Below are 26,786 nucleotides of genomic sequence, written 5' to 3'. Positions count from 1 at the left end.
AGGGAGAAGCAAATGAAACATGCCCCGCTTCTGAGTCTGGTTTAATATCAAACGGTTTCCAATGTATTTCTTCAGATGTGGTCAAAAACATGATTATTATGTTTAAAGAATTCATATTTGCGATGCAAAGCAAACATTAATATGACCGGCTGCCAACAACAAATGGCAACATCATGCTATGTAGCCACTAATACATTGGTGGTATAACTAATTTATTTGCACGTCAAGACTTTTCTCCACAACCCTTTTAATCCGCTAAGTGAGGATGAATGGAGAGGAGATTTACAGTACCTACTTGAATGCCCAGCAGCAACCCAAACTCAGTGTCAGACAAATATGGAAACCAGTAGCACCTCTCTCTCTGTTCCTAAGAGATGGTGAATACCTGCTAGATTTGAACACGACACGTTAAATTCATCACTTGTTACATCACAGCGACAATTCCAAATTTCACATGAATTCATCGGATTGCTTTGTAGTGCACCCATCTAGCCGTCTCGTAGGTCGGGGTGAAATTCCTGATATTATTAGGAAATCTAATAAAACCAATGTTGTTTTGGCCGATTACATTGCACTCCACAAGGAGACTGTGTGGCAGGCTGACCTATTATGCGAGTGCAGCAAGGAGCCACGGTAAAGGTGCTAGCTAGCATTAAACGTATCTTATAAAAAAACAATCAATCTTAACATAATCACTAGTTAACTACATATGGTTGATGAAATTACTAGTATATCTAGCTTGTCCTGCGTTGCATATAATCGATGCGGTGCCTGTTAATTTATCATTGAATCAAAGCCTACTTCGCCAAACGGGGGATGATTTAATGAAAGCGCATTCGCAAAAAAAGCACTGTCGTTGCACCAATGTACCTAACCGTAAACATCAACGCTTTCTTAAAATCAATACACAAGTATATATTTTTAAACCTGCATATTTAGTTAATATTGCCTCCTAACATGAATTTCTTTTAACTAGGGAAATTGTGTCACTTCTCTTGCGTTCTGTGCAACAGAGTCAGGGTATATGCATCAGTTTGGGTCGCCTGGCTCGTTGCGAACTGCGTGAAGACTATTTCTTCCTAACAAAGACAGCCAACTTCGCCAAACGGGGGATGATTTAATGAAAGCGCATTTGCGATAAAAGCACAATCGTTGCACGAATGTACCTAACCATAAACATCAATGCCTTTCTTAAAATCAATACACAGAAGTATATATTTTTAAACCTGCATATTTAGTTAAAATAAATTCATGTTAGCAGGCAATATTAAACTAGGGAAATTGTGTCACTTCTCTTGCGTTCATTGCACGCAGAGTCAACATTCTGGGCCACCTGGCTCGTTGCGAACTAATTTCCCATAATTTTACGTAATTATAACATAACACTGAAGGTTGTGCAATGTAACAGTAATATTTAGATTTATGGATGCCACCTGTTAGATAAAATACAGAACTGTTCCGTATTTCACTGAAATGAAGTTGCTGTACCAGGCGGTGATACAGCCCGACATGATGCTCTCAATTGTGTGTCTGTAAATTTTGTCAGGGTTTTAGGTGACAAGCCAAATTTCTTCAGCCTCCTTCAGGCTCAAAACTTTGGAAATTAAATCATTTGGGTCATTGACGTCCTTGAAAAGCTGATAACGCTTAGCCGAGAGACAAGAGTTAGTCCTTTGGTGTATACAGGAAAATACACAGCCCCTATGAAGGAAAAGATGCATCCCCGTCTTGAATGATTGACTACGGTACCTCACAGGAGACAATCTAATAATGCGTCACAATCCTTTCCATCCACCTTTCCACTGCTCATCATGACTCTCCCAGATTGGATGGAAACTCTTTAAACCTAATAAGGAGTGTATTCCCAGACACAATCAGGTTATTGATGTCTTCTGGGCTAAAGGCCATCAAACATAGAAGTGCTCCTCCTTGGTAGAGTTACAGATTGGACAGAAGGCTGTCTTCAGGGCTACGATGCTGTTCTGCTCCTGATGAGTCATTGCTGGTGTGAGCAGCTCTCTCTCTCTCTCTTATGCTATATTTGTCATGGTCTATTATAGTCCAGTCTGAGAACTCGGCACATGGCACTTAGGCTATGAAACTTCATATGGGAAATCTGGTCAGTTATGTTCCCACATTCCCTCTATAAACTAGCTCACTGCTAGTAAATATAATGGGTTATGTACAGTCCCAAACTGTGCTTCTGGGCCCTTACTTTGGGTCAGCCTCATGCTCTGCCTCTTACTGTGGGTCAGCCCCATGCTCTGCCTCTTACTGTGGGTCAGCCCCGTGCTCTGCCTCTTACTGTGTGGCAGCCCCATGCTCTGCCTCTTACTGTGGGTCAGCCCCATGCTCTGCCTCTTACTGTGTGGCAGCCCCGTGCTCTGCCTCTTACTGTGTGGCAGCCCCATGCTCTGCCTCTTACTGTGGGTCAGCTCCATGCTCTGCTTCTGTGGGTCACCCCTATGCCCCTTACTGTGGGTCTACCCATGCTCTGCCTCTTGCTGTGGGCCACCCCTATGCCCCTTACTGTGGGTCTGCCCATGCTCTGCCTATTACTGTGGGTCACCCCTATGCCCCTTACTGTGTGGCAGCCCCATGCTCTGCCGCTTACTGTGGGTCAGCCCCATGCTCTGCCTCTTACTGTGGATCAGCCCCTTGCTCTGCCTTGGTGACAAGAGCCCAGCCCTCGTCAGACTCGCAGCCAGAACAGACCACAAAGGTCTATCTGTCGTCAGTGGTCTCCTCCGGAGCCCAGAGGAAGGGACTCACTGCAGAAGGGAAGGGAGCTGATGGCCTTTGTCTTATCTGTGGTACTCCAGCTTTGCCAGGCATGTGACACAGCTGAGAGGCCTGAGGAGGCGCTGATGCTGGCAGCCGAACCACAGTTAGTTCCCATGACCTCACACCTCACCACCCCCCACCTCACCAACCCCTTACGCTCCTCTCTACTGCCACTCTCTGGTGCAAACCTGGCCGGCAGCCACGAACTTGGGTTCATTTGGAGCCCACTGCTTCCGGGGACTGATCGGATGCCTCCCATTGTGTCAGTTTGGTCTGGTGGCAGACAGTGCTTTATGTGGTGTAGACGAGTGGGAGGAATGAAGTATTAGAAACATGATCTGGTGGCAATTACTTGGACTACTAGCATTAATCTTTACATACTAAATGTATTATAACTCTGTAATATGATCATAATGATCAATACTTTGTATTTAAGTACATTTTTTCTAAATGTTTTTTTCTTTTCTTTTTTGAGTCCACAGGTAAATAAGATATGAACTGAATATTAAATTATATTAATTTGTATATTGTACCTGTACCCCCCCCAATGAAAAACTTACAAAATATATGAAACTGTGGTTACAAAAAATCTAAAATATTTCCATCACCCATTAACTGGACAGATGTTAAGTCATGTACATTAGCGTCAACCACCAGTACTGTGTAGAGCTGTTCTGATTCTCCAGTAACTTACTGTAATCTGAAGAAGTTATGCAACCCAATGTCAAATCTGGTTACAATTAATGAAATCCAGTCGAGTTAAGAAAATTAAATCACTGGAACACTTGTTTGACAAAAAGCAACTTGTCTGCTAACTCAGCTGTGCCCTTAAACCAGCTGTTCCCTGGACACCATATGTGAATTGATTGCCCCCCATCAAACTTCAGAACTCCTGCTGTTAGGTGACCTAAACTGGGACATGCTTAACACCCCGGCCATCCTACAATCTAAGCTTGATGCCCTCAATCTCACACAAATTATCAGTGAACCTACCAGGTACAACCTCAAATCCGTAAACACAGGCACCCTCATAGATATCATCCTAACCAACCTGCCCTCCAAATACACCTCTGCTGTCTTCAACCAGGATCTCAGCGATCACTGCCTCATTGCTTGCGTCCGTAATGGGTCTGCGGTCAAATGACCACCCCTCATCACTTTCAAACGCTCCAGAAAACACTTCAGCGAGCAGGCCTTCTTAAACGACCTGGCCCGGATATCGGGGAAGGATATTGACCTCATTCCGTCAGTAGAAGATGTCTGGTTATTCTTTAAAAGTGCTTTCCTCACCATCTTAAATAAGCATGCCCCATTCAAAAAATGTAGAACCAGGAATAGATGTAGCCCGTGGTTCACTCCAGACCTGACTGCCCTTGATCAGCACAAAAACATCCTGTGGCGTACGGCATTAGCATCAAATAGCCCCCGCGATATGCAACTTTTCAGGGAAGTTAGGAACCAATATACACAGGCAGTTAGGAAAGCAAAGGATAGCGTTTCCAAACAGAAATTTGCACCCTGCAGCACAAACTCCAAAAAGTTCTGGGACACAATAATTGAACATTTCAATAAGCATTTTTCTACAGCTGGCCATGCTTTCCACCTGGCCACCCCTACGCCGGTCAACACCCCTGCACCCCCCACAGCAACTTGCCCAAGCCTCCCCCATTTCTCCTTCACCCAAATCCAGATAGCTTATTCTGAAAGAGCTGCAAAATCAGCCGGGCTAGACAATCTGGACCCTCTCTTCTAAAATTATCAGGCGAAATTGTTGCAACCCCTATTACTAGCCTGTTCAACCTCTTTCGTATCGTCTGAGATCCCCAAAGATTGGAAAGCTGCCGTGGTCATCCCCCTCTTCAAAGGGGAGACACTCTAGACCCAAACTGCTACAGACCTATATCTATCCTACCCTGCCTTTCTAAGGTCTTCGAAAGCCAAGTTAATAAAACAGATCACCGACCATTTCGAATCCCACCGTACCTACTCCACTATGCAATCTGGTTTCAAAGCTGGTCATGGGTGCACCTCAGCCACGCTCAAGGTCCTAAACGATATCATAACCGCCATCGATAAGAGACAATACTGTGCAGCTGTATTCATCGACCTGGCCAAGGCTTTCGACTCTGTCATTTACCACATTCTTATCGGCAGACTCAAAAGCCTTGGTTTCTCAAATGACTGCCTCGCCTGGTTCACCAACTACTTCTCAGACAGAGTTCAGTGTGGCAAATCGGAGGGCCTGTTGTCCGGAACTCTGGCAGTCTCTATGGGGGTGCCACAGGGTTAAATTCTCGGGCCGACTCTTTTCTCTTTATACATCAATGATGTCGCTCTTGCTGTTGGTGATTCTCTGATCCACCTCTACGCAGACGACACCATTCTGTATACTTCTGGCCTTTCTTTGGACACTGTGTTAACTAACCTCCAGATGAGCTTCAATGCCATATAACTCTCCTTCCGTGGCCTCCAACTGCTCTTAAATGCAAGTAAAACGAAATGCATGCTCTTCAACCGATCGCTGCCCGCACCTGCCCTCCCGTCCAGCATCACTACTCTGGACGGTTCTGACTTGTGGAATATGTGGACAACTATAAATACCTAGGTGTCTGCTTAGACTGTAAACTCTCCTTCCAGACTCACATTAAGCATCTCCAATCCAAAATTAAATCTAGATTTGGTTTCCTATTTCGCAACAAAGCATCATTCACTCATGCTGCCAAACATATCCTTGTAAAATTGACTATCCTGCCCATCCTTGACTTCGGCGATGTCTTTTACAAAATAGCCCCCAACACTCTACTCAGCAAAATAGATGCAGTCTATCACAGTGCCATCCGTTTTGTCACCAAAGCCCCATATACTACCCACCACTGCAACCTTTATGCTCTCGTTGGCTGGCCCTCACTTCATATTCGTCGCCAAACACACTGGCAACAGATCATCTATAAGTCTTTGCCAGGTTAAACCCCGCCTTATCTCAGCTCACTGGTCATCATAGCAGCACCCATCCGTAGCATGCGCTCCAGCAGGTATATTTCACGGGTCACCCTCAAAGCCAATTCCTCATTGGCCCCCTTTCCTACCAGTTCTCTGCTGCCAATGACTTGAACTAATTGCAACAATCACTGAAGCTGGATACCCATATCTCCCTCACTAACTTTAAGCACCAGCTGTCAGAGCAGCTCACAGATCACTGCACCTGTACATAGCCCATCTGAAAATAGCCCATCCAACTTCCTCATCCCCATACTGTTATTTATTTTTTATTTTTTACTCCTTTGCACTCCAGTATCTCTACTTGCACATTCATCTTTTGCACATCTATCATTCCAGTTTTTAATTGCTAAATTGTTTTGCCACTATGGCCTATTTATTGCCTACCTCGCTTATCTTACCTCATTTTCACACACTGTATATAGACTTTTTTTCTATTGTGTTATTGACTGTATGTTTGTTTACTCCATGTGTAACTCTGTTGTTTGTGTCACACTGCTTTGCTTTATCTTGGCCAGGTCGCAGTCGCAGTTGTAAATGAGAACTTGTTCTCAACTAGCCTACCTGGTTAAATAAAGATGAAATAAAAACATGTAATAAAAAACCCATTGTGGCGCCCCCGTTCACCTCAGCCAATTAGATGAGAAGGTGCTCCGTGATTGGCTTGTTGTCGGCAAACTGTTTCAACCTCACTGTCACTTCAAATGGCTCCCTCCTGCTTCTTCCTGATTCTCTAGGTGTTAAACCAGAGCTTCTTTCTCTCTCTTTCTCCTCTCTCTCTCTCTCCTCTATCTCCTGCTGACTGTAAATCACATTGATGCTCTGCCTTCTTCCTAGAGAGCTGTGTTTCTATCATCAGCCAACCAGTTCAGTGATACAGGGCTCTAAAATAACAAGTCTGTACATACAGGGAAAGATGGCATTTGGTTGCAGTATTGCGCCTACCGTGGTCTGGCTGAGTTCAATGAGTTCATGTGTAAACTGTTTTCACATAGGCTACATGTACATGATGGACATAGCCGACATACAGCCTTAGAAAAAAAGGTGCTATTTAGAACCCTTTTGGTTTCCATGTATAACCCTTTCCACAGAAGGTTCTACATGGAATCAAAAAGAGTTCTACCTGGAACCAAAAGGGGTTCTATGGGGACAGCCGAAGAACCCTTTTGGAACTCTTTGTGTGTGTAGCTTTCAGCAGTTTTTACGCTCAGCTTCCCTCAATTCCCCAGCCTAATAGCGACAAGGTACACTATCAGCCCTTATCTCTGTAACGCAGAGGTTTGGCACTACAAAGCTTTCCTTTGAAAGACTCCTCGATTCCTCCTCCATTTTGTGTGCCTCAGAACACCTGTGAAATGTCTGGATCCTGAGGCTTTTGAAATGTTTAGTGAAATTACATTTCGTTCCTGGTGCAGACAATGACCTTCAACCTGTTTGAAGGGAGTATCTCATTCGATGGCAAACTCACCAAGCTCAGTAAAGTTGGCTATGTTCTGTAAAATGACTTTGGTGTCAGCCAGTGATACATTTGGTACAAGAACTCATTTCATTTTGAAAGAGGGATTTGGGGGATTGGGCCATTGCCCGATGAGTATGCTAAATGCTGACACTGTGTATAATTTCTCTCTCTCTTTCTCTCTCCCCCCATTTCTCTATTTTCCTCTCTCCCCCCCTCCTCTCTCCCCCCCTCTCTCTCCCTCTTTCTCTCTCCCTCCCAGACCGAGAGGACCAATCAATTCTCTGCACGTGAGTAACCTCTGAGCCGTGTCTGCCCAGCCCTTTTCTTCTCTCTTTTCGTGTTCTGTGTTGCATGGGTTGCTGGATTTACAGTGTCTTCTCAGTTTGATTCCTTGCATCCAGCCTGCATAGTATCATACCACACGTCACTGGTTTGGACCAGATGGTTTAGAAAGGTCATGCAGCACCAGCTTAATTGCATAACATTCACGACTCAATTATCTTTGTTATGCGCGTCTCTTCCTCACTTAGTAGTCCCGAAAATGAAATGTGAAATGACCTGCTGCATTGCATTCCTGCAGAAGCTCTATTCAACACCGAATGAAGTGTATGGTTTATTATTATTCGACCATGCTGGTCATTTATGAACATTTGAACATCTTGGTCATGTTCTGTTATAATCTCTACCCGGCACAGCCAGAAGAGGACTGGCCACCCCACATAGCCCGGTTCCTCTCTAGGTTTCTTCCTAGGTTTTGGCCTTTCTAGGGAGTTTTTCCTAGCCACCGTGCTTTTACACCTGCATTGTTTGCTGTTTGGGGTTTAAGGCTGGGTTTCTGTACAGCACTTTGAGATATCAGCTGATGTACGAAGGGCTATATAAATGATTTGTAGCCTGTTGAAGCCGACATGAATGTACTTAGCACTGATTATAGGTCGAAGGAGGAATCGATTGAATTGAACGAGAACAGAGCCAGAGGCCTCTATGACTATTTCAAAAGGAGCAACTTAGTGACACAGAACAGTGACACAGACACTTACGGGAAAGAGACTTAGGCTTGGGGCAGGGAAGCTGGGAAATGTTTGGTATTTCTGCCGCGCACACACACACATACACACACACACACACTTTACCCTTTACCCGTTGGCTGTATTCCAGTCTTGCGCCCAATATCTACAGATGACAGGACTGCTGCCAAGAAACATGTCAGCGTGGCATCTCATCGTAAGCCTCTGTGACAGGCCTACACCGATGATGTGTGAAAGAGTATACAGGGTAACGTTTCTCCAGGTGTGTGTGTGTGTTCTCTCCCTGCGCTGGTCTGAACCCGATCCACCACCACCCAAAATGTCCCTGGAGCCGCCAGGGCTACAAGCCACCAGTCAACACATATTTTCCTAACCTCTCACCATACATGACTAAGTCTGGGGAAGCATGGAAGAATTTGGATGGATGTCGGAAGTGTGGCTTGAACACTATCATAAAATCTACCATCTGCTCTGATGCTTTTATATGCCAACTGTGACACACACACACACACACACACACACACACACACACACACACACACACACACACACACACACACACACACACACACACACACACACACACACACACACACACACACACACACACACACACACACACACACACACACACACACACTGTAGGAGATGGTGGTCATCTGTAAATGCTGCACAGAGATGCCATGTGATTGTAAGTCAGTCCCTGAGAATATGAGTCGTCTCCTCTGAAGCAAGGCGAACCAACCTGAGGAATCTAACACTTAAAGTTCAATGCCAACCTCATGGACATTGACGCAATCACTCACTCACGGTCTGTGTCCAAAATAGCACCCTAATGCCTAGATAGTGCACTACTTTTGACCAGAGCCCCTTCATTTCAGACGCAGCCAGAAACACCCTCTGTTCCCGGTGGTTATTGAGCTCAACACTAAACACACAACTCATCAGCCATACAACATATTCATAATACTAGACTAGACTACGATAGGACTTCACCACATAGCCAGGTAAGGGGAATATGAAGGAAACTACATGTGACTTTGTTATGGTAATTGGTTTTACACTCAGTGAGTATTCAGGGGCCTTGTCATTTCTTTGAAGATCATCATGTCGTTAGTTTTATTTTGCAGATCATTTTGCTCAAATAGATATAACCTAGCATTGAGCTTGAGATCTGGGAGAAGGTTCAATGTTAACCACCTGTGATTACGTAGAATGAGTACCTATTTTAAAACCACTGGTATGCATTGTGTGTTGACGTTACTGTACAGTAAGTGTCACTTGGGGATAGGATTCTTTCTGCATGGCTTGAAGAGCTTGCAAAAACATACTTCCTTGCTCTAAAGCTGTCATCGCTGTGGGTCCGTGAGTCCCGCCCTCAACCACAGCTGCTGAACTAAACTAGCGCATAGAAAATAAACAGCACATATAGATACACAAAAGCCCAGCTACACCGCCTCATCCGATGAACCTTGCACCTGTGGTTTATTTTCATTCATTTGTTGTTTAGCGGCGTTGCAGGGAGCAGAGCGTGGCTAGCTCCCTCTACCCAAGCTCAAGACTGTTTATGGAGTTTCCCAAGTGCCATAATCTCCTCGCAAAAACATCTGCCAGTCAGAAATACAGTTCCGACACACACACACACACACACACACACACACACACACACACACACACACACACACACACACACACACACACACACACACACACACACACACACACACACACACACACACACACACACACACACACACACACACACACACACACACACACACACACACTTCATTCATCCCCATCTACTAACCTAGGAATCTGTCTTGTGTGTTTTCTATCTTCTCAGAGGTGAATCTGGTGCTGGCAAGACAGAAAACACTAAAAAGGTCATCCAGTACCTTGCACATGTGGCTTCCTCCCATAAAGGAAAAAAAGACCACAGCATTCCTGTAAGTGTAAGTTTCTGTCTTTTCTTTCACTATATTCCCCCTGCCATGTTTATCTCCCTTCCACACCTCTAGATCTCCCCCTAAGCCCTGTTCTAAATGTCACAGTTACAGTATGTCTTTCTATTGAGGGGTAATTGATGAAAGAGGAGAGTTAACAACTTGTACGGCCCACAATGTCCCCCTAATACCAGGCCAGTCTAATCCACAATGTCCCCCTAATACCAGGCCAGTCTGATCCACAATGTCCCCCTAATACCAGGCCAGTCTGATTCACAATGTCCCCCTAATACCAGGCCAGTCTGATTCACAATGTCCCCCTAATACCAGGCCAGTCTGATCCACAATGTCCCCCTAATACCAGGCCAGTCTGATCCACAATGTCCCCCTAATACCCGGCCAGTCTAATCCACAATGTCCCCCTAATACCAGGCCAGTCTGATCCACAAAGTCCCCTAATACCAGGCCAGTCTGATCCACAAAGTCCCCTAATACGAGGCCAGTCTGATCCACAAAGTCCCCTAATACCAGGCCAGTCTGATCCACAAAGTCCCCTAATACGAGGCCAGTCTGATCCACAATGTCCCCCTAATACCAGGCCAGTCTGATCCACAATGTCCCCCTAATACCAGGCCAGTCTGATCCACAAAGTCCCCTAATACCAGGCCAGTTTATTCCACAGTGTCCCCCTAATACCTGGCCAGTCTAATCCACAATGTCCCCCTAATACCTGGCCAGTTTAATCCACAATGTCCCCCTAATTCCAGGACATTCTGATCCACAAAGTCCCCTAATACCGGGCCAGTCTGATCCACAATGTCCCCCTAATACCAGGCCAGTCTGATCCACAAAGTCCTCTAATACCAGGCCAGTTTAATCCACAATGTCCCCCTAATACCTTGCCAGTCTAATTCACAATGTCCCCCTAATTCCAGGACAGTTTGATCCACAATGTCCCCCTAATACCAGGACAGTTTTATCCACAATGTCCCCCTAATACCAGGATAGTTTTATCCACAATGTCCCCCTAATACCAGGCCAGTCTAATTCACAATGCCCCTCTAATACCAGGCCAGTCTGAGTCACAATGTCCCCCTAATACCAAGCCAGACTAATTCACAATGCCCCTCTAATACCAGGCCAGTCTGAGTCACAATGTCCCCCTAATACCAAACCAGACTAATTCACAATGCCCCTCTAATACCAGGCCAGTCTGAGTCACAATGTCCCCCTAATACCAAACCAGACTAATTCACAATGCCCCTCTAATACCAGGCCAGTCTGAGTCACAATGTCCCCCTAATACCAAGCCAGACTAATTCACAATGTCCCTCTAATACCAGGCCAGTCTGAGCCACAATGTCCCCCTAATACCAGGCCAGTTTGATCCACAATGTCCCCCTAATACCAGGTCAGTTTGATCCACAATGTCCCCCTAATACCAGGCCAGTTTTATCCACAATGTCCCCCTACTACCAGGCCAGTTTGATCCACAATGTCCCCCTAATACCTGGCCAGTTTGATCCACAATGTCCCCATAATGCCGTGCCAGTCTAATTCACAATGTCCCCCTAATTCCAGGCCAGTCTGAGTCACAATGTCCCCCTAATACCAAGCCAGACTAATTCACAATGCCCCTCTAATACCAGGCCAGTCTGAGTCAAAATGTCCCCTAATACCAAGCCAGTCTAATTCACAATGCCCCTCTAATACCAGGCCAGTCTGAGTCACAATGTCCCCCTAATACCAAGCCAGTCTAATTCACAATGCCCCTCTAATACCAGGCCAGTCTGAGTCACAATGTCCCCCTAATACGAAATCAGACTAATTCACAATGTCCCCCTAATACCAAGCCAGTCTAATTCACAATGCCCCTCTAATACCAGGCCAGTCTGAGCCACAATGTCCCCCTAATACCAGGCCAGTTTGATCCACAATGTCCCCCTAATACCAGGCCAGTTTGATCCACAATGTCCCCCTAATACCAGGCCAGTCTGAGCCACAATGTCCCCATAATACCAGGCCAGTTTGATCCACAATGTCCCCCTAATACCAGGCCAGTTTGATCCACAATGTCCCCCTAATACCAGGCCAGTTTGATCCACAATGTCCCCCTAATACCAGGCCAGTTTGATCCACAATGTCCCCCTAATACCAGGCCAGTTTGATCCACAATGTCCCATAATACCTTGCCAGTCTAATTCACAATGTCCCCCTAATTCCAGGACAGTTTGATCCACAATATCCCTCTAATACCAGGCCAGTTTGATCCACAATGTCCCCCTAATACCAGGCCAGTTTGATCCACAATGTCCCCCTAATACCAGGCCAGTCTGATCTACAATGTCCCCCTAATACCAGGATAGTTTTATCCACAATGTCCCCCTAATACCAGGCCAGTCTAATTCACAATGCCCCTCTAATACCAGGCCAGTCTGAGTCACAATGTCCCCCTAATACCAAGCCAGACTAATTCACAATGTCCCTCTAATACCAGGCCAGTCTGAGCCACAATGTCCCCCTAATACCAGGCCAGTTTGATCCACAATGTCCCCCTAATACCAGGTCAGTTTGATCCACAATGTCCCCCTAATACCAGGCCAGTTTGATCCACAATGTCCCCCTAATACGAGGCCAGTTTGATCCACAATGTCCCCATAATACCTTGACAGTCTAATTCACAATGTCCCCCTAATTCCAGGGAAGTTTGATCCACAATGTCCCTCTAATACCAGGACAGTTTGATCCACAATGTCCCCCTAATACCAGGCCAGTCTAATTCACAATGTCCCCCTAAAACCAGGCCAGTCTAATTCACAATGCCCCTCTAATACCAGGCCAGTCTGAGTCACAATGTCCCCCTAATACCAAGCCAGACTAATTCACAATGCCCCTCTAATACCAGGCCAGTCTGAGCCACAATGTCCCCCTAATACCAGGGCAGTTTGATCCACAATGTCCCCCTAATACCAGGTCAGTTTGATCCACAATGTCCCCCTAATACCAGGCCAGTTTGATCCACAATGTCCCCATAATACCAGGCCAGTTTGATCCACAATGTCCCCCTAATAACAGGGCAGTTTGATCCACAATGTCCCCCTAATACCAGGCCAGTTTGATCCACAATGTCCCCCTAATACCAGGTCAGTTTGATCCACAATGTCCCCCTAATACCAGGCCAGTTTGATTCACAATGTCCCCATAATACCAGGCCAGTTTGATCCACAATGTCCCCATAATACCAGTCCAGTTTGATCCACAATGTCCCCATAATACCAGGCCAGTCTGATCCACAATGTCCCCCTAATAACAGGGCAGTCTGATCCACAATGTCCCCCTAATAACAGGGCAGTCTGATCCACAATGTCCCCCTAATAACAGGGCAGTCTGATCCACAATGTCCCCCTAATAACAGGGCAGTCTGATCCACAATGTCCCCCTAATAACAGGGCAGTTTGATCCACAATGTCCCCCTAATAACAGGGCAGTCTGATCCACAATGTCCCCCTAATAACAGGGCAGTCTGATCCACAATGTCCCCCTAATAACAGGGCAGTTTGATCCACAATGTCCCCCTAATAACAGGGCAGTCTGATCCACAATGTCCCCCTAATAACAGGGCAGTCTGATCCACAATGTCCCCCTAATAACAGGGCAGTCTGATCCACAATGTCCCCCTAATACCAAGCCAGTTTGATCCACAATGTCCCCCTAATACCTGGCCAGTTTGATCCACTGGTATTTAAAGTACAGTGGATTAACTCCGACCCTTGTTAATCCATATCAGATAGATCCATATGATAATGGGGGTATAATCATTAGAGAACAACAGTATCTGACAGTGGACATGGGCTGTGTGATGAGGTCACGAAAGAGTCAGGTCCTTCTGTAGTTATGTGATGCTGGAACATTACCACGGCAGTCAAAAATAGGCTCATTAAGCAATAAGGCACGAGTGGGTGGGGTATATGGCCAATATATCACAGCTAAGGGCTGTTCTTAGGCACGACACAACGCGGAGCTATTATAAACTGGTTACCAACTTAATTAGAACAGTAAAAATACATGTTTTGTCATACTCGTGGTATTCAGTGTGATATACCATGGCTTTCAGTCAATCAGCATTCAGGGCTCGAACCACCCAGTTTATAAAAATTTACCAATTGATAAAATGTGCCAATATATACAGATGTTTTTTTTGCATAACATGCCTGTAAATGTGTTAAGAATCCATATAGACGAGCTCCAGTCCCATGATGTGTGTTGCCAAAGTGAACACATCCTACAGTAGTACCTATAGTGGGCTCTATAGATTGCGCTGGCGTGCACAACCCTCTAACATATTTGCATTTGTTTATTTGCAACAAACAGCCAGAGTCGCCTAAACCAGTAAAACTACAGGCAAGTCTTTACACTTTCTTCTCAACACGTTCATGTGCATGTTTCATCACCAACTTTCTTCTCCCAAACGGACCTACTGTTATGTAAAGCTAGTGGCAATTTAATATATTTATGTTTTGTGAAATGGTGCCATTGGTTATTTTCTTGCACACTGTGAAGAATGCAGAGTATGTGTAATGTTGACATCTGCGCAAGAATTAGACAAACAAAGTTTGGGTATTGACCCAGATTCTCTTTCTATCAGGCGGAAAATAATCATGTCGTAAGTAAACTTTAAATCTGGCATGAATATTGATGTGTATGCAGCTTTTCCATGTATACCTGTGGGCCAATGCACTGTACTGTACTGTAAAATGTGCTTGCAAATGTTGTTATTCCACATTAGATGAAACAGTCATATACATGGCTTTGTTGTGTTTGGTCGCCACCAGTCAACGTTTGGCAGACATGCCGTACTATGTGAGCTATTTTTGAACAATGCCGAGTAGAAGTTGAGTAGTAAGATGTTGAAATAGAGATGAAGGCATATATTCCTGGGTCTGAAGATGGAACTGACACACACACACACGTTCTTCTATCCTCGTGGGGACCTAAAATGTATTTCCATTTAAAATCCTATTTTCCTTAACCCCTAAACCCAACCGTAATGCCTAACCCTAACTCTAATTGTAACCCTAAACCTAACCCCTAAGCTTAAAGTAGCCTTTGTCCTCATGAGGACGTGGGAAATGTCTCCACAAGGGACAATTTTCCTCGTTTTATTATCCTTGTGAGGGACATTTGGACATTTCAGTTCCCCACGAGGATCAGAAGAACAAGACCAGAAACACACACGAGGTCAGTTAATGGACATTACTGAAAAACAGACTGTCTGGCTGTGGTTGTCATTACAGTAGTTAGTTCAGTAGCTTAATATTATATATTAATACCACCAGCTGCTGTAGGTCTTGTTGATACTGTGAAGATCATGGAAACGGCACATGAGGGCAGATGATCACCTGAGGGCAGGTGTTCTGACTAAAGATGTGATGCTCACTATGGCACACTGCCCCCAAGGCTAATATGAGAAACATATGGATTTGCAACTGTCAGTGAGATAGCTTCTTGGAATAAAGCCTTTCAGAATAACATATCCATCCCCCTGCTTCCTGTTTTAGTGTACTACTGTAGATTTCACTTAAACCGTTTGCCTTTATGCATTATTTAGCCTAGTCAGAATTGTCTTTGAGTACTACCTGTAATTGTCTTACTTGGTGTGTATGTACGGTATGCATATCCTGTATGTGTGTTTAGTATCCATGACCATTAACACTTCCTGTTTATTTCCATGGTAACATTTGACAATCTGCCCCTTGACTACAGAGTGGAGCCCTGTTCTATGTGAGTAGCATGTAGTCCGTCCTTCACCTCTCTCTCACCTATCGCACTCCACTCACAAGACTAGCTCAAAACACAATGGGCAGAATATCCTGTAAAGGTGCTGCTATTGTCTCTGTGTACTATTCTGTATGTCTGTCCCTTTTATGGTTGTCAATGGGGACCCAATAGCAGCTTTTTTTTCTATCACCTTTGGGACTAAACTAGTTTAGTTTTAATCCACTCCATGCACTGTGTGGTGTCCCTGTTCTTACCTATAGTTGGCACTGCTTCTTTCAAATATCTCAGATTCTGGAAAATAAACATGACTTCCTAGTTTAATACAAACTAATAAACACGTTTCCCACTTCCTAACTGCCATATCCCATTTGAAACAATCATACACCACAAGTCATAAACAGTGCATTTGTAATATGTTCCACTGTTATACTGGCAGACATTGAGCAAGACTCCTGTCAGGACCTCGTCACAAACTTCTCTCCCGCGTCCAATTTGGCTCCCGGTGAGCCTGCTGGAGAGCTTTTCACTCGCGAGGTGCTGGTGCTGCCAAATAGCCATAGCAGGCTTTACTAAATAGTCAGTTGGCTTCCAGCTAACTGGAGCTGGAGTAGGACTCTGGAGGAGAGCAGCTAGGGAGGGAGAGCCAAGGGGTCCACAGCCCAGAGCTCAGCTCAACAGACTCCCCCAGGGAGAGAGGGCCATGACATGGTCCAAGACCTACAGCAGCCTCTCCTCTGCTTGGTCTAATCAGACCCAGCCACAATGGGGATTTTAATAATATATGCCATTTAGCAGACGCTTTTATCCAAAGCGACTTACAGTCATGTGTGCATACATTCTACGTATGGGTGGTCCCGGGAATCAAACCCACTACCCTGGCGTTACAAGCGCCATGCTCTACCAACTGTGCTACAGAAGGACCACGTACTGTACTTTATTGAATTCACCACGGGATGTTGACTATGAATTTTGCCGTTTGTGTCTCAGTGGCAGTGCTACTTAGATCACTAATGAATCCCCTTAGAACTGCTTCTTCCTGTCTTCGCAAGTATTTCATCCGCTCCCTACTTTGCCATGAGGGAGGAGTTTACACAGAAAGTTATTCTGACTCCCCCTGGAGGGGTGGGGGTTTGTTCCTGTTCCCAAAACTGTCCAGCATGTCTGTCCAGCAGTGACTGCTTTTGGACTTGGAGAGATTTGTAATGTCTGTCCAGCAGTGACTGCTTTTGGACTTGGAGAGATTTGTAATGTCTGTCCAGCAGTGACTGCTTGTGGACTTGGAGAGATTTGTAATGTCTGTCCAGCAGTGACTGCTTTTGGACTTGGAGAGATTTGTAATGTCTGTCCAGCAGTGACTGCTTGTGGACTTGGAGAGATTTGTAATGTCTGTCCAGCAGTGACTGCTTGTGGACTTGGAGAGATTTGTAATGTCTGTCCAGCAGTGACTGCTTTTGGACTTGGAGAGATTTGTAACGTCTGTCCAGCAGTGACTGCTTGTGGACTTGGAGAGATTTGTAATGTCTGTCCAGCAGTGACTGCTTTTGGACTTGGAGAGATTTGTAATGTCTGTCCAGCAGTGACTGCTTGTGGACTTGGAGAGATTTGTAATGTCTGTCCAGCAGTGACTGCTTTTGGACTTGGAGAGATTTGTAATGTCTGTCCAGCAGTGACTGCTTGTGGACTTGGAGAGATTTGTAATGTCTGTCCAGCATTGACTGCTTGTGGACTTGGAGAGATTTGTAACGTCTGTCCAGCAGTGACTGCTTTTGGACTTGGAGAGATTTGTAACGTCTGTCCAGCAGTGACTGCTTGTGGACTTGGAGAGATTTGTAATGTCTGTCCAGCAGTGACTGCTTTTGGACTTGGAGAGATTTGTAATGTCTGTCCAGCAGTGACTGCTTGTGGACTTGGAGAGATTTGTAATGTCTGTCCAGCAGTGACTGCTTTTGGACTTGGAGAGATTTGTAATGTCTGTCCAGCAGTGACTGCTTGTGGACTTGGAGAGATTTGTAATGTCTGTCCAGCAGTGACTGCTTTTGGACTTGGAGAGATGTGTAATGTCTGTCCAGCAGTGACTGCTTGTGGACTTGGAGAGATTTGTAATGTCTGTCCAGCAGTGACTGCTTGTGGACTTGGAGAGATTTGTAATGTCTGTCCAGCAGTGACTGCTTTTGGACTTGGAGAGATTTGTAATGTCTGTCCAGCAGTGACTGCTTGTGGACTTGGAGAGATTTGTAATGTCTGTCCAGCAGTGACTGCTTTTGGACTTGGAGAGATTTGTAATGTCTGTCCAGCAGTGACTGCTTGTGGACTTGGAGAGATTTGTAATGTCTGTCCAGCAGTGACTGCTTGTGGACTTGGAGAGATTTGTAATGTCTGTCCAGCAGTGACTGCTTGTGGACTTGGAGAGATTTGTAATGTCTGTCCAGCAGTGACTGCTTTTGGACTTGGAGAGATTTGTAACGTCTGTCCAGCAGTGACTGCTTGTGGACTTGGAGAGATTTGTAATGTCTGTCCAGCAGTGACTGCTTTTGGACTTGGAGAGATTTGTAATGTCTGTCCAGCAGTGACTGCTTGTGGACTTGGAGAGATTTGTAATGTCTGTCCATCAGTGACTGCTTTTGGACTTGGAGAGATTTGTAATGTCTGTCCATCAGGGACTCTGCTTGTGGACTTGGAGAGATTTGTAATGTCTGTCTAGCAGGGACTCTGCTTGTGGACTTGGAGAGATTTGTAACGTCTGTCCAGCAGGGACTCTGCTTGTGGACTTGGAGAGATTTGTAACGTCTGTCTAGCAGGGACTCTAGTCTGTGGAGCAGATGTGAGCCCACATCCCCACCTGGCCTCTTCCTTGAAGATTTAATAGGAGGGTTTTGACTGTTCCTCTGGCCCCCCAGTCTCCACAAACTGGGCCAAAGCACTGCCCGGAGGCCCTAACACTGATAACAAGTGAGGTTGAACAGGCTACAAAGCTACAGAGGAAAGATTGAGAATAGAGAGGAGTTATTTCACAAAAGATTACATTAATTTCATAGTTGTGTCAATGTTAAGTGGTAAACGCTAGCATTGTCCGCAGTCACACTAACAACAACTATGTTATCAACAACTATGTGTCCCTGAGTTCTTCCAGGCCCCCTACAGTAGTTGACACTGTAGTGAATAGCCTCTTAACGTGGCTATGACGGTTTCCAGACACTGTTCATCAGAATAAGTGTAATGCATTCTATCAACAGTCATTTTATGGTCTTCTTGCTCACATAATCCGGATTATGTGGTACAATACATGTCCCGGAGGTCTTCCAGGCCTGTCAGTTGTTGGCACGGCTAGTGATTAGCCTCCTTACATGACAATGATGGTTTCTGGAATCTGTCAGAACAAGAGTAACACACTCCGGAACGCTGGAATGTGGGTCAGCTTGTAATGCTCCTAAAGTGGACCCCTGCTGGTGTTTTGTGTTCTCCCCTTTGTTCCTACCCTCTCCCCAGTCTGGTCCTAGTCTGTAGACTGCGTTTGGCAGAGATTGGCTTGTGGACATTAAACAGTCTCCGTTATGTCCTCTGTTCTAGTTTGTTCTAAAGCGTGTGGTGTTGTCAAGTTGTGCCATAAAGCACTGCGTTATAGAGACAGCGTGTGACAATGACTATAGGAAATGGTATGACCACACTAACAGATCTAGGATCATGCTATAATTAATCGTCTGTGCAATCTGCCACTGGCAGGACGAGGATGGAACGGGCTTATTCAATTCATTCCTGCCTCATTTTCAGCAGCACGAAAACTCAATGAAAACAGCAGTCGGGCTCTCTGGCCCAGCTCTGGCAGCCAAAGATCACATTACGCGTCTCACGTCTGAACGCAAGGCTGATTTCCTAACCCCTAACTCATCCCACAGACATCCTTGGAAAAACGCCACCGTCTTGAGCGATCAAAATGTGTCTGGGTGAGCTTGACGTAATGGGAAAATCCCATTCCCACCTAGCCGCAGAAAGGAAAAGCTCAAAGTACGGGCCATGTTATTTTTTTGGTGGGCCATCTTGGATTCCCCAGTCATGACCAAGCCTAGAATGAGGTTCTGGATGGGATCGTAATGGGCCACCTGTCTAAACATCTGCACAGGGTCATGTTCATTAGGGTATACTGTAGAAACAGAATATGAAAACCAGTGTTTCTTATTGGACACGTTTGGATACCACCTTTACATTTTGGAGCGTTTCGTTCCATTTCATACCTATTGAACATTCAATTCCGCCCCGGCGGTCAGCCAGATAGGATCTACGATAGGTGTGAGAAGTGAACAGAGCACCATTCCCTCCCTCCCTCCCTTAACGGGATCTCTAATGATGACTGATTCTTCCTTATAGGATTGAGTGTGTCTCTGGCTTGTGTCAGTGTGTTAAACTGGTCTGTTTCCCCAGTATCTGTCAGTGTGCTAAACGATTGAGTCCGTTTCCTCAGGATCTCTATCTCAATCACTAACTGGAGAGATATGGCCTTCCTCTCTGAGTCATCTCATTCGCCCCAACTCATCCAGCAACCACCCATCCGCCTGGCTCACAGCAGCGAGCTCCCCACACGTAATACACCACCACGCTGAAACACAGCTGTGTACTGTTCAATACATGAGACATCTGTGGATAGATTTATTGGTTTGTCTGTTGCACAAATATACTGGTACTTTTCATGATTGTACTGTGTACCTCGACAGTGTGAACAGGGATTGATTGGATTAGGTTGTTTTGCAGGCTCGATGGTTAGACAATGGCTTCCATCATCAAGATGGCGCCGACAGACATTGGCAGCTCTGCTTCTCGCTCCTAAGCAACGTTGGAGCATTTCTTTTCTTTCTTTGTTGTTATTTGACAAGCCTTTCGCCACACCCGCAGTTACATCTGCCAAATATGTGTATGCGACCAATAACATTTGATTTGATGCCTTTGATGTTGGTCTCACAATAGAAAGAGGAGATGCAAGCCCAGACTCCAGATGGGTTTGAACATTCACTTGTGGATGTGTTGAGCTTCAACTGAACCATATGCGGTGTGGAGAGAGTCATTGCAGTTCTGCTCTGTTGTGTTCCACCACTGAGCAACAAGGTTCTAATCCATTCCATTCCCAACCCAGAGGTTCTACACTGAGTGACCAGACTACAGGAAACGTGTGCCGTTAACGCACAGAACAGGCCCAATTTATTCTCATCTCTTTCTCCATCTCTTTAGTTTTAGTTGGACGTACTGTTGTAGGATATTGAGCAGAGAGACTGTAAAGTGGTTTCCTGAACATGTTCCATTGATCTGTCTTTTACAGCGTTACAATACCTGTCGTTTCCTGTCCAATACCTGTCAATTCTCTCTTTTCTACTAGTTTTTATGGTCATCAACATTACTGGGGAAACAGTGTCCGTCCTCCTACATATGTTTCATGATCAATAGTCTGTGTGACACTATGTGATTGTTAAATTGACATTGACGAACATAAAATGGGTCATTGTGTGTATTGGGGGGAAAACATTATCCTGGGCCAACATTTCTTTTGTGCTTGTTATTTGTAAAAGGTTTAGTTGGAGGAAGGGGGCATATGTGCTTGTTATTTGTAAAAGGTTTAGTTGGGGGAAGGGGGCATATGTGCTTGTTATTTGTAAAAGGTTTAGTTGGGGGAAGGGGGCATAGGTGCTTGTTATTTGTAAAAGGTTTAGTTGGGGAAGGGGGCATATGTGCTTGTTATTTGTAAAAGGTTTAGTTGGAGGAAGGGGGCATATGTGCTTGTTATTTGTAAAAGGTTTAGTTGGAGGAAGGGGGCATATGTGCTTGTTATTTGTAAAAGGTTTAGTTGGAGGAAGGGGGCATATGTGCTTGTTATTTGTAAAAGGTTTAGTTGGGGGAAGGGGGCATAGGTGCTTGTTATTTGTAAAAGGTTTAGTTGGGGGAAGGGGGCATATGTGCTTGTTATTTGTAAAAGGTTTAGTTGGGGGAAAGGGGCATATGTGCTTGTTATTTGTAAAAGGTTTAGTTGGAGGAAGGGGGCATATGTGCTTGTTATTTGTAAAAGGTTTAGTTGGGGGAAGGGGGCATATGTGCTTGTTATTTGTAAAAGGTTTAGTTGGGGGAAGGGGGCATAGGTGCTTGTTTTTTGTAAAAGGTTTAGTTGGGGGAAGGGGGCATATGTGCTTGTTTTTGTAAAAGGTTTAGTTGGGGGAAGGGGGCATATGTGCTTGTTATTTGTAAAAGGTTTAGTTGGGGGAAGGGGGCATATGTGCTTGTTATTTGTAAAAGGTTTAGTTGGAGGAAGGGGGCATATGTGCTTGTTATTTGTAAAAGGTTTAGTTGGGGGAAAGGGGCATATGTGCTTGTTATTTGTAAAAGGTTTAGTTGGAGGAAGGGGGCATAGGTGCTTGTTATTTGTAAAAGGTTTAGTTGGGGGAAAGGGGCATATGTGCTTGTTATTTGTAAAAGGTTTAGTTGGGGGAAAGGGGCATATGTGCTTGTTATTTGTAAAAGGTTTAGTTGGAGGAAGGGGGCATATGTGCTTGTTATTTGTAAAAGGTTTAGTTGGGGGAAAGGGGCATATGTGCTTGTTATTTGTAAAAGGTTTAGTTGGAGGAAGGGGGCATATGTGCTTGTTATTTGTAAAAGGTTTAGTTGGAGGAAGGGGCATATGTGCTTGTTATTTGTAAAAGGTTTAGTTGGGGAGGGGGCATAGGTGCTTGTTTTTTGTAAAAGGTTTAGTTGGGGGAAGGGGGCATATGTGCTTGTTTTTTGTAAAAGGTTTAGTTGGGGGAAGGGGGCATATGTGCTTGTTATTTGTAAAAGGTTTAGTTGGGGGAAGGGGGCATATGTGCTTGTTATTTGTAAAAGGTTTAGTTGGGGGAAGGGGGCATAGGTGCTTGGACCCAGTGCTTGGCTGTAATATCGCTCCTTTTTTTCAGGGTGAATTGGAACGTCAACTCTTACAGGCCAACCCCATCCTCGAGTCCTTCGGCAACGCCAAGACAGTGAAGAATGACAACTCATCACGATTCGTAAGTAAAGCATGTATACATATTTCCCCAAAAGAATGCCATTCTCAAGACCGTATGTTCCTCTGTGGCTTACTAAAAGCCACTCATGCCATCTCACTCACTATCTCTTGCTCAAATAACTGGCACTTGAGACAGATTTAGCCGGCATGTGTGTTTGTTGGGAGTTTTCCAAAACTTCCTGGAATTTTTTGATGATAAGGAAGAGAAATCAATGGAGAGGAATGTATTTTATTATCTTTCTATTATTACACAGGAACATTGCAGCAGGACAAGAAACATTTCTGCTATTCATTAATGACTGCTTTGATTCTGGATCCAGTTTAGATTAGAGAGGTTTGTTCTGTTTGTTCACAGTCAGATCACAGCCTCATGCACAGGGGTAGTCTAATCCAGACCCCAGGACAGTAGAGACCAACAGGAATGTAGTCTAATCCAGACCCCAGGACAGTAGAGGCCAACAGGAATGTAGTCTAATCCAGACCCCAGGACAGTAGAGCTCAACAAGAATGTTGTCTAATCCAGACCCCAGGACAGTAGAGGCCAACAGGAATGTAGTCTAATCCAGACCCCAGGACAGTAGAGCCCAACAAGAATGTTGTCTAATCCAGACCCCAGGATAGTAGAGGCCAACAGGAATGTAGTCTACTCTAGACCCCAGGACAGTAGAGGCCAACAGGAATGTAGTCTAATCCAGACCCCAGGACAGTAGAGGCCAACAGGAATGTAGTCTAATCCAGACCCCAGGACAGTAGAGCCCAACAGGAATGTAGTCTAATCCAGATCCCAGGACAGTAGAGGCCAACAGGAATGTAGTCTACTCCAGACCCCAGGACAGTAGAGGCCAACAGGAATGTAGTCTAATCCAGACCCCAGGACAGTAGAGGCCAACAGGAATGTAGTCTAATCCAGACCCCAGGACAGTAGAGGCCAACAGGAATATAGTCTAATCCAGACCCCAGGACAGTAGAGGCCAACAGGAATTTAGACCCCAGGACAGTAGAGGCCAACAGGAATGTAGTCTAATCCAGACCCCAGGACAGTAGAGGCCAACAGGAATGTAGTCTAATCCAGACCCCAGGACAGTAGAGCCCAACAGGAATGTAGTCTAATCCAATCCCAGGACAGTAGAGGCCAACAGGAATGTAGTCTAATCCAGACCCCAGGACAGTAGAGGCCAACAGGAATGCAGTCTAATCCAGACCCCAGGACAGTAGAGGCCAACAGGAATCTAATCCAGACCCCAGGACAGTAGAGGCCAACAGGAATATAGTCTAATCCAGACCCCAGGACAATAGAAACCAACATGAGTGTAGTCTAATCCAGACCCCAGGACAGTAGAGGCCAACAGGAATGAGTCTAATCCAGACCCCAGGATTGTAGAGGCCAAAAGGAATATGTCCAGACCCCAGGACAATCTGAATGTAGTCTAATCCAGACCCCGGGACAGTAGAGGCCCTCATAGTCTACTCAGACCCCAGGACAGGCCAACAGGAATGTAGTCTTATCCTAGGACAGTAGAGACCAACAGGAATAAGTCTACTCCAGACCCCAGGACAGAGACCAACAGGAATATAGTCTAATCCAGACCCCAGGACAGTAGAGGCCAACAGGAAGGAGTGTAGAGACCAACAGGAATGTAGTCTAATCCAGACCCCAGGACAGTAGAGACCAACAGGAATGTAGTCTACTCCAGACCCCAGGACAGTGGAGGCCAACAGGAATGTAGTCTAATCCAGACCCCAGGACAGTAGAGACCAACAGGAATGTAGTCTAATCCAGACCCCAGGACAGTAGAGACCAACAGGAATGTAGTCTAATCCAGACCCCAGGACAGTAGAGGCAGGAATGTAACAGACCCCAGGACAGTAGAGGTAGTCTAATCCAGACCCCAGGACAATAGAGGCCAACAGGAATGTAGTCTAATCCAGACCCCAGGACAGTAGAGACCAACAGGAATGTAGTCTAATCCAGACCCCAGGACAGTAGAGACCAACAGGAATGTAGTCTAATCCAGACCCCAGGACAGTAGAGACCAACAGGAATGTAGTCTAATCCAGACCCCAGGACTGTAGAGGCCAACAGGAATGTAGTCTAATCCAGACCCCAGGACAGTAGAGACCAACAGGAATGTAGTCTAATCCAGACCACAGGACAATAGAGACCAAGATGAATGTAGTCTAATCCAGACCCCAGGACAGTAGAGACCAACAGGAATGTAGTCTAATCCAGACCCCAGGACAGTAGAGACCAACAGGAATGTAGTCTAATCCAGACCCCAGGACAGTAGAGGCCAACAGGAATGTAGTCTACTCCAGACCCCAGGACAGTAGAGACCAACAGGAATGTAGTCTAATCCAGACCCCAGGACAGTAGAGACCAACAGGAATGTAGTCTAATCCAGACCCCAGGACAGTAGAGACCAACAGGAATGTAGTCTAATCCAGACCCCAGGACAGTAGAGGCCAACAGGAATGTAGTCTACTCCAGACCCCAGGACGGTAGAGACCAACAGGAATGTAGTCTAATCCAGACCCCAGGACAGTAGAGACCAACAGGAATGTAGTCTAATCCAGACCCCAGGACAGTAGAGACCAACAGGAATGTGGCCAAATGAGGATAAAATACAATGGCCTGGACTGGTCTCAGATCTGTGTATGTGCTTTAGCCAACTCATCTGACTACAGTAGTTGACTAAAGCACATACAGTTCTGGGACCAGACTAATCAAATGTAGCCTTATTGTGATGTGACTCAGAGGGAGAAAAGGGAAGGCCTTGCAGCACAGTGTGAGACCTGGTTGTGGGAGACGTGGATGCAGTGAAATGGTTTGTCTGCTTTTCTCACCCTCCGTTTCTCTCTCCCTGCAGGGAAAATTCATCCGGATCAACTTTGATGTCACCGGATACATCGTCGGGGCCAACATTGAAACTTGTATCCTTCCAAACAGCTATCTTAAATGTTCCATGCAAGCTATGATATTTATCATTTACATAAACGGACATATTTTGATGGGTATTGTTGTATTATGCTAATTAGATTCCAGCAGGGGCCGCATAAATCTACTCTAGGGGGTTAATATCTTTCTTTACTGTATAAAGGCTGCCCTTCCTTGACTGCGATGGGACAGATCTACTGGAGAAATCGAGAGCTGTTCGCCAAGCCAAAGACGAGCGCACCTTCCACATCTTCTACCAGCTGCTGTGTGGTGCGGGAGAACATCTCAGGTGTAAGTAGTCTGATATGTATCATCAGCATAACTTCAACAACCCGGACCCATATGGCCTCTGTAAAGAATAGTCACCCTCTGACATGCAGAACATTGTTTCTCTAGCCATTGGCCTGAGGTGTCTTGACGCCCACTCAGACTCAGTGTCGCTCACTAGCTAGTATCACAATAACATCACCTGTCAGTGGGCTGACTGTCAAAAATGCATGTTTGCCTTTTGTCCTTTGTGACCTCGGAGCAGCTATCTCCACGTCATTTCCCTTTCCTCTGTGTAGCGGACCTGCTCCTGGAGGGCTTCAACAGCTACCGCTTCCTGTCCAACGGCAACGTTACCGTCCCTGGTCAGCAGGACAAAGACAACTTCCAGGAGACCATGGAGGCCATGCACATCATGAGCTTCTCCCACGACGAGATCCTGGGTACCACCATCCTCACTCTCATCTGTCTGACTGTCAACTTTTTAAAGCCCTTTTTTACATCAACACTTTACAGCTTTGCAGTAATTATTATAACTTTTATTAGTAATTATTATAACTTTCCATGCTCATAACAG

General features: G+C 45.4%; 1 protein-coding gene across 10 annotated transcripts in view; it reads left to right on the top strand.

The window, feature by feature from the left end:
• The window catches only part of LOC118389408 (myosin-10-like), a 97,557-nt gene that overhangs the window by 34,251 nt on the left and 36,520 nt on the right, over positions 1-26,786 (top strand). For 2 of the 10 annotated variants that reach the window (XM_052490303.1, XM_052490302.1), the window contains exons 4-12: positions 7,500-7,527; positions 10,115-10,223; positions 14,586-14,615; positions 14,860-14,877; positions 15,978-15,995; positions 22,916-23,008; positions 25,875-25,938; positions 26,135-26,233; positions 26,509-26,652. In XM_052490303.1, coding sequence (XP_052346263.1) covers positions 7,500-7,527; positions 10,115-10,223; positions 14,586-14,615; positions 14,860-14,877; positions 15,978-15,995; positions 22,916-23,008; positions 25,875-25,938; positions 26,135-26,233; positions 26,509-26,652 — 603 coding nt within the window. The remainder of the gene's footprint in view (positions 1-7,499; positions 7,528-10,114; positions 10,224-14,585; positions 14,616-14,859; positions 14,878-15,977; positions 15,996-22,915; positions 23,009-25,874; positions 25,939-26,134; positions 26,234-26,508; positions 26,653-26,786) is intronic. The other 8 variants (XM_052490304.1, XM_052490306.1, XM_052490305.1 and 5 more) reach the window with 8 other exon arrangements.

The sequence above is a fragment of the Oncorhynchus keta genome, chromosome 32 (assembly GCF_023373465.1).
Source record: "Oncorhynchus keta strain PuntledgeMale-10-30-2019 chromosome 32, Oket_V2, whole genome shotgun sequence".
NCBI classification, from domain to species: domain Eukaryota; kingdom Metazoa; phylum Chordata; class Actinopteri; order Salmoniformes; family Salmonidae; genus Oncorhynchus; species Oncorhynchus keta.
The sequence above is the reverse complement of the archived record's forward strand: the minus strand, read 5'-3'. Positions and strand labels throughout refer to the sequence as shown.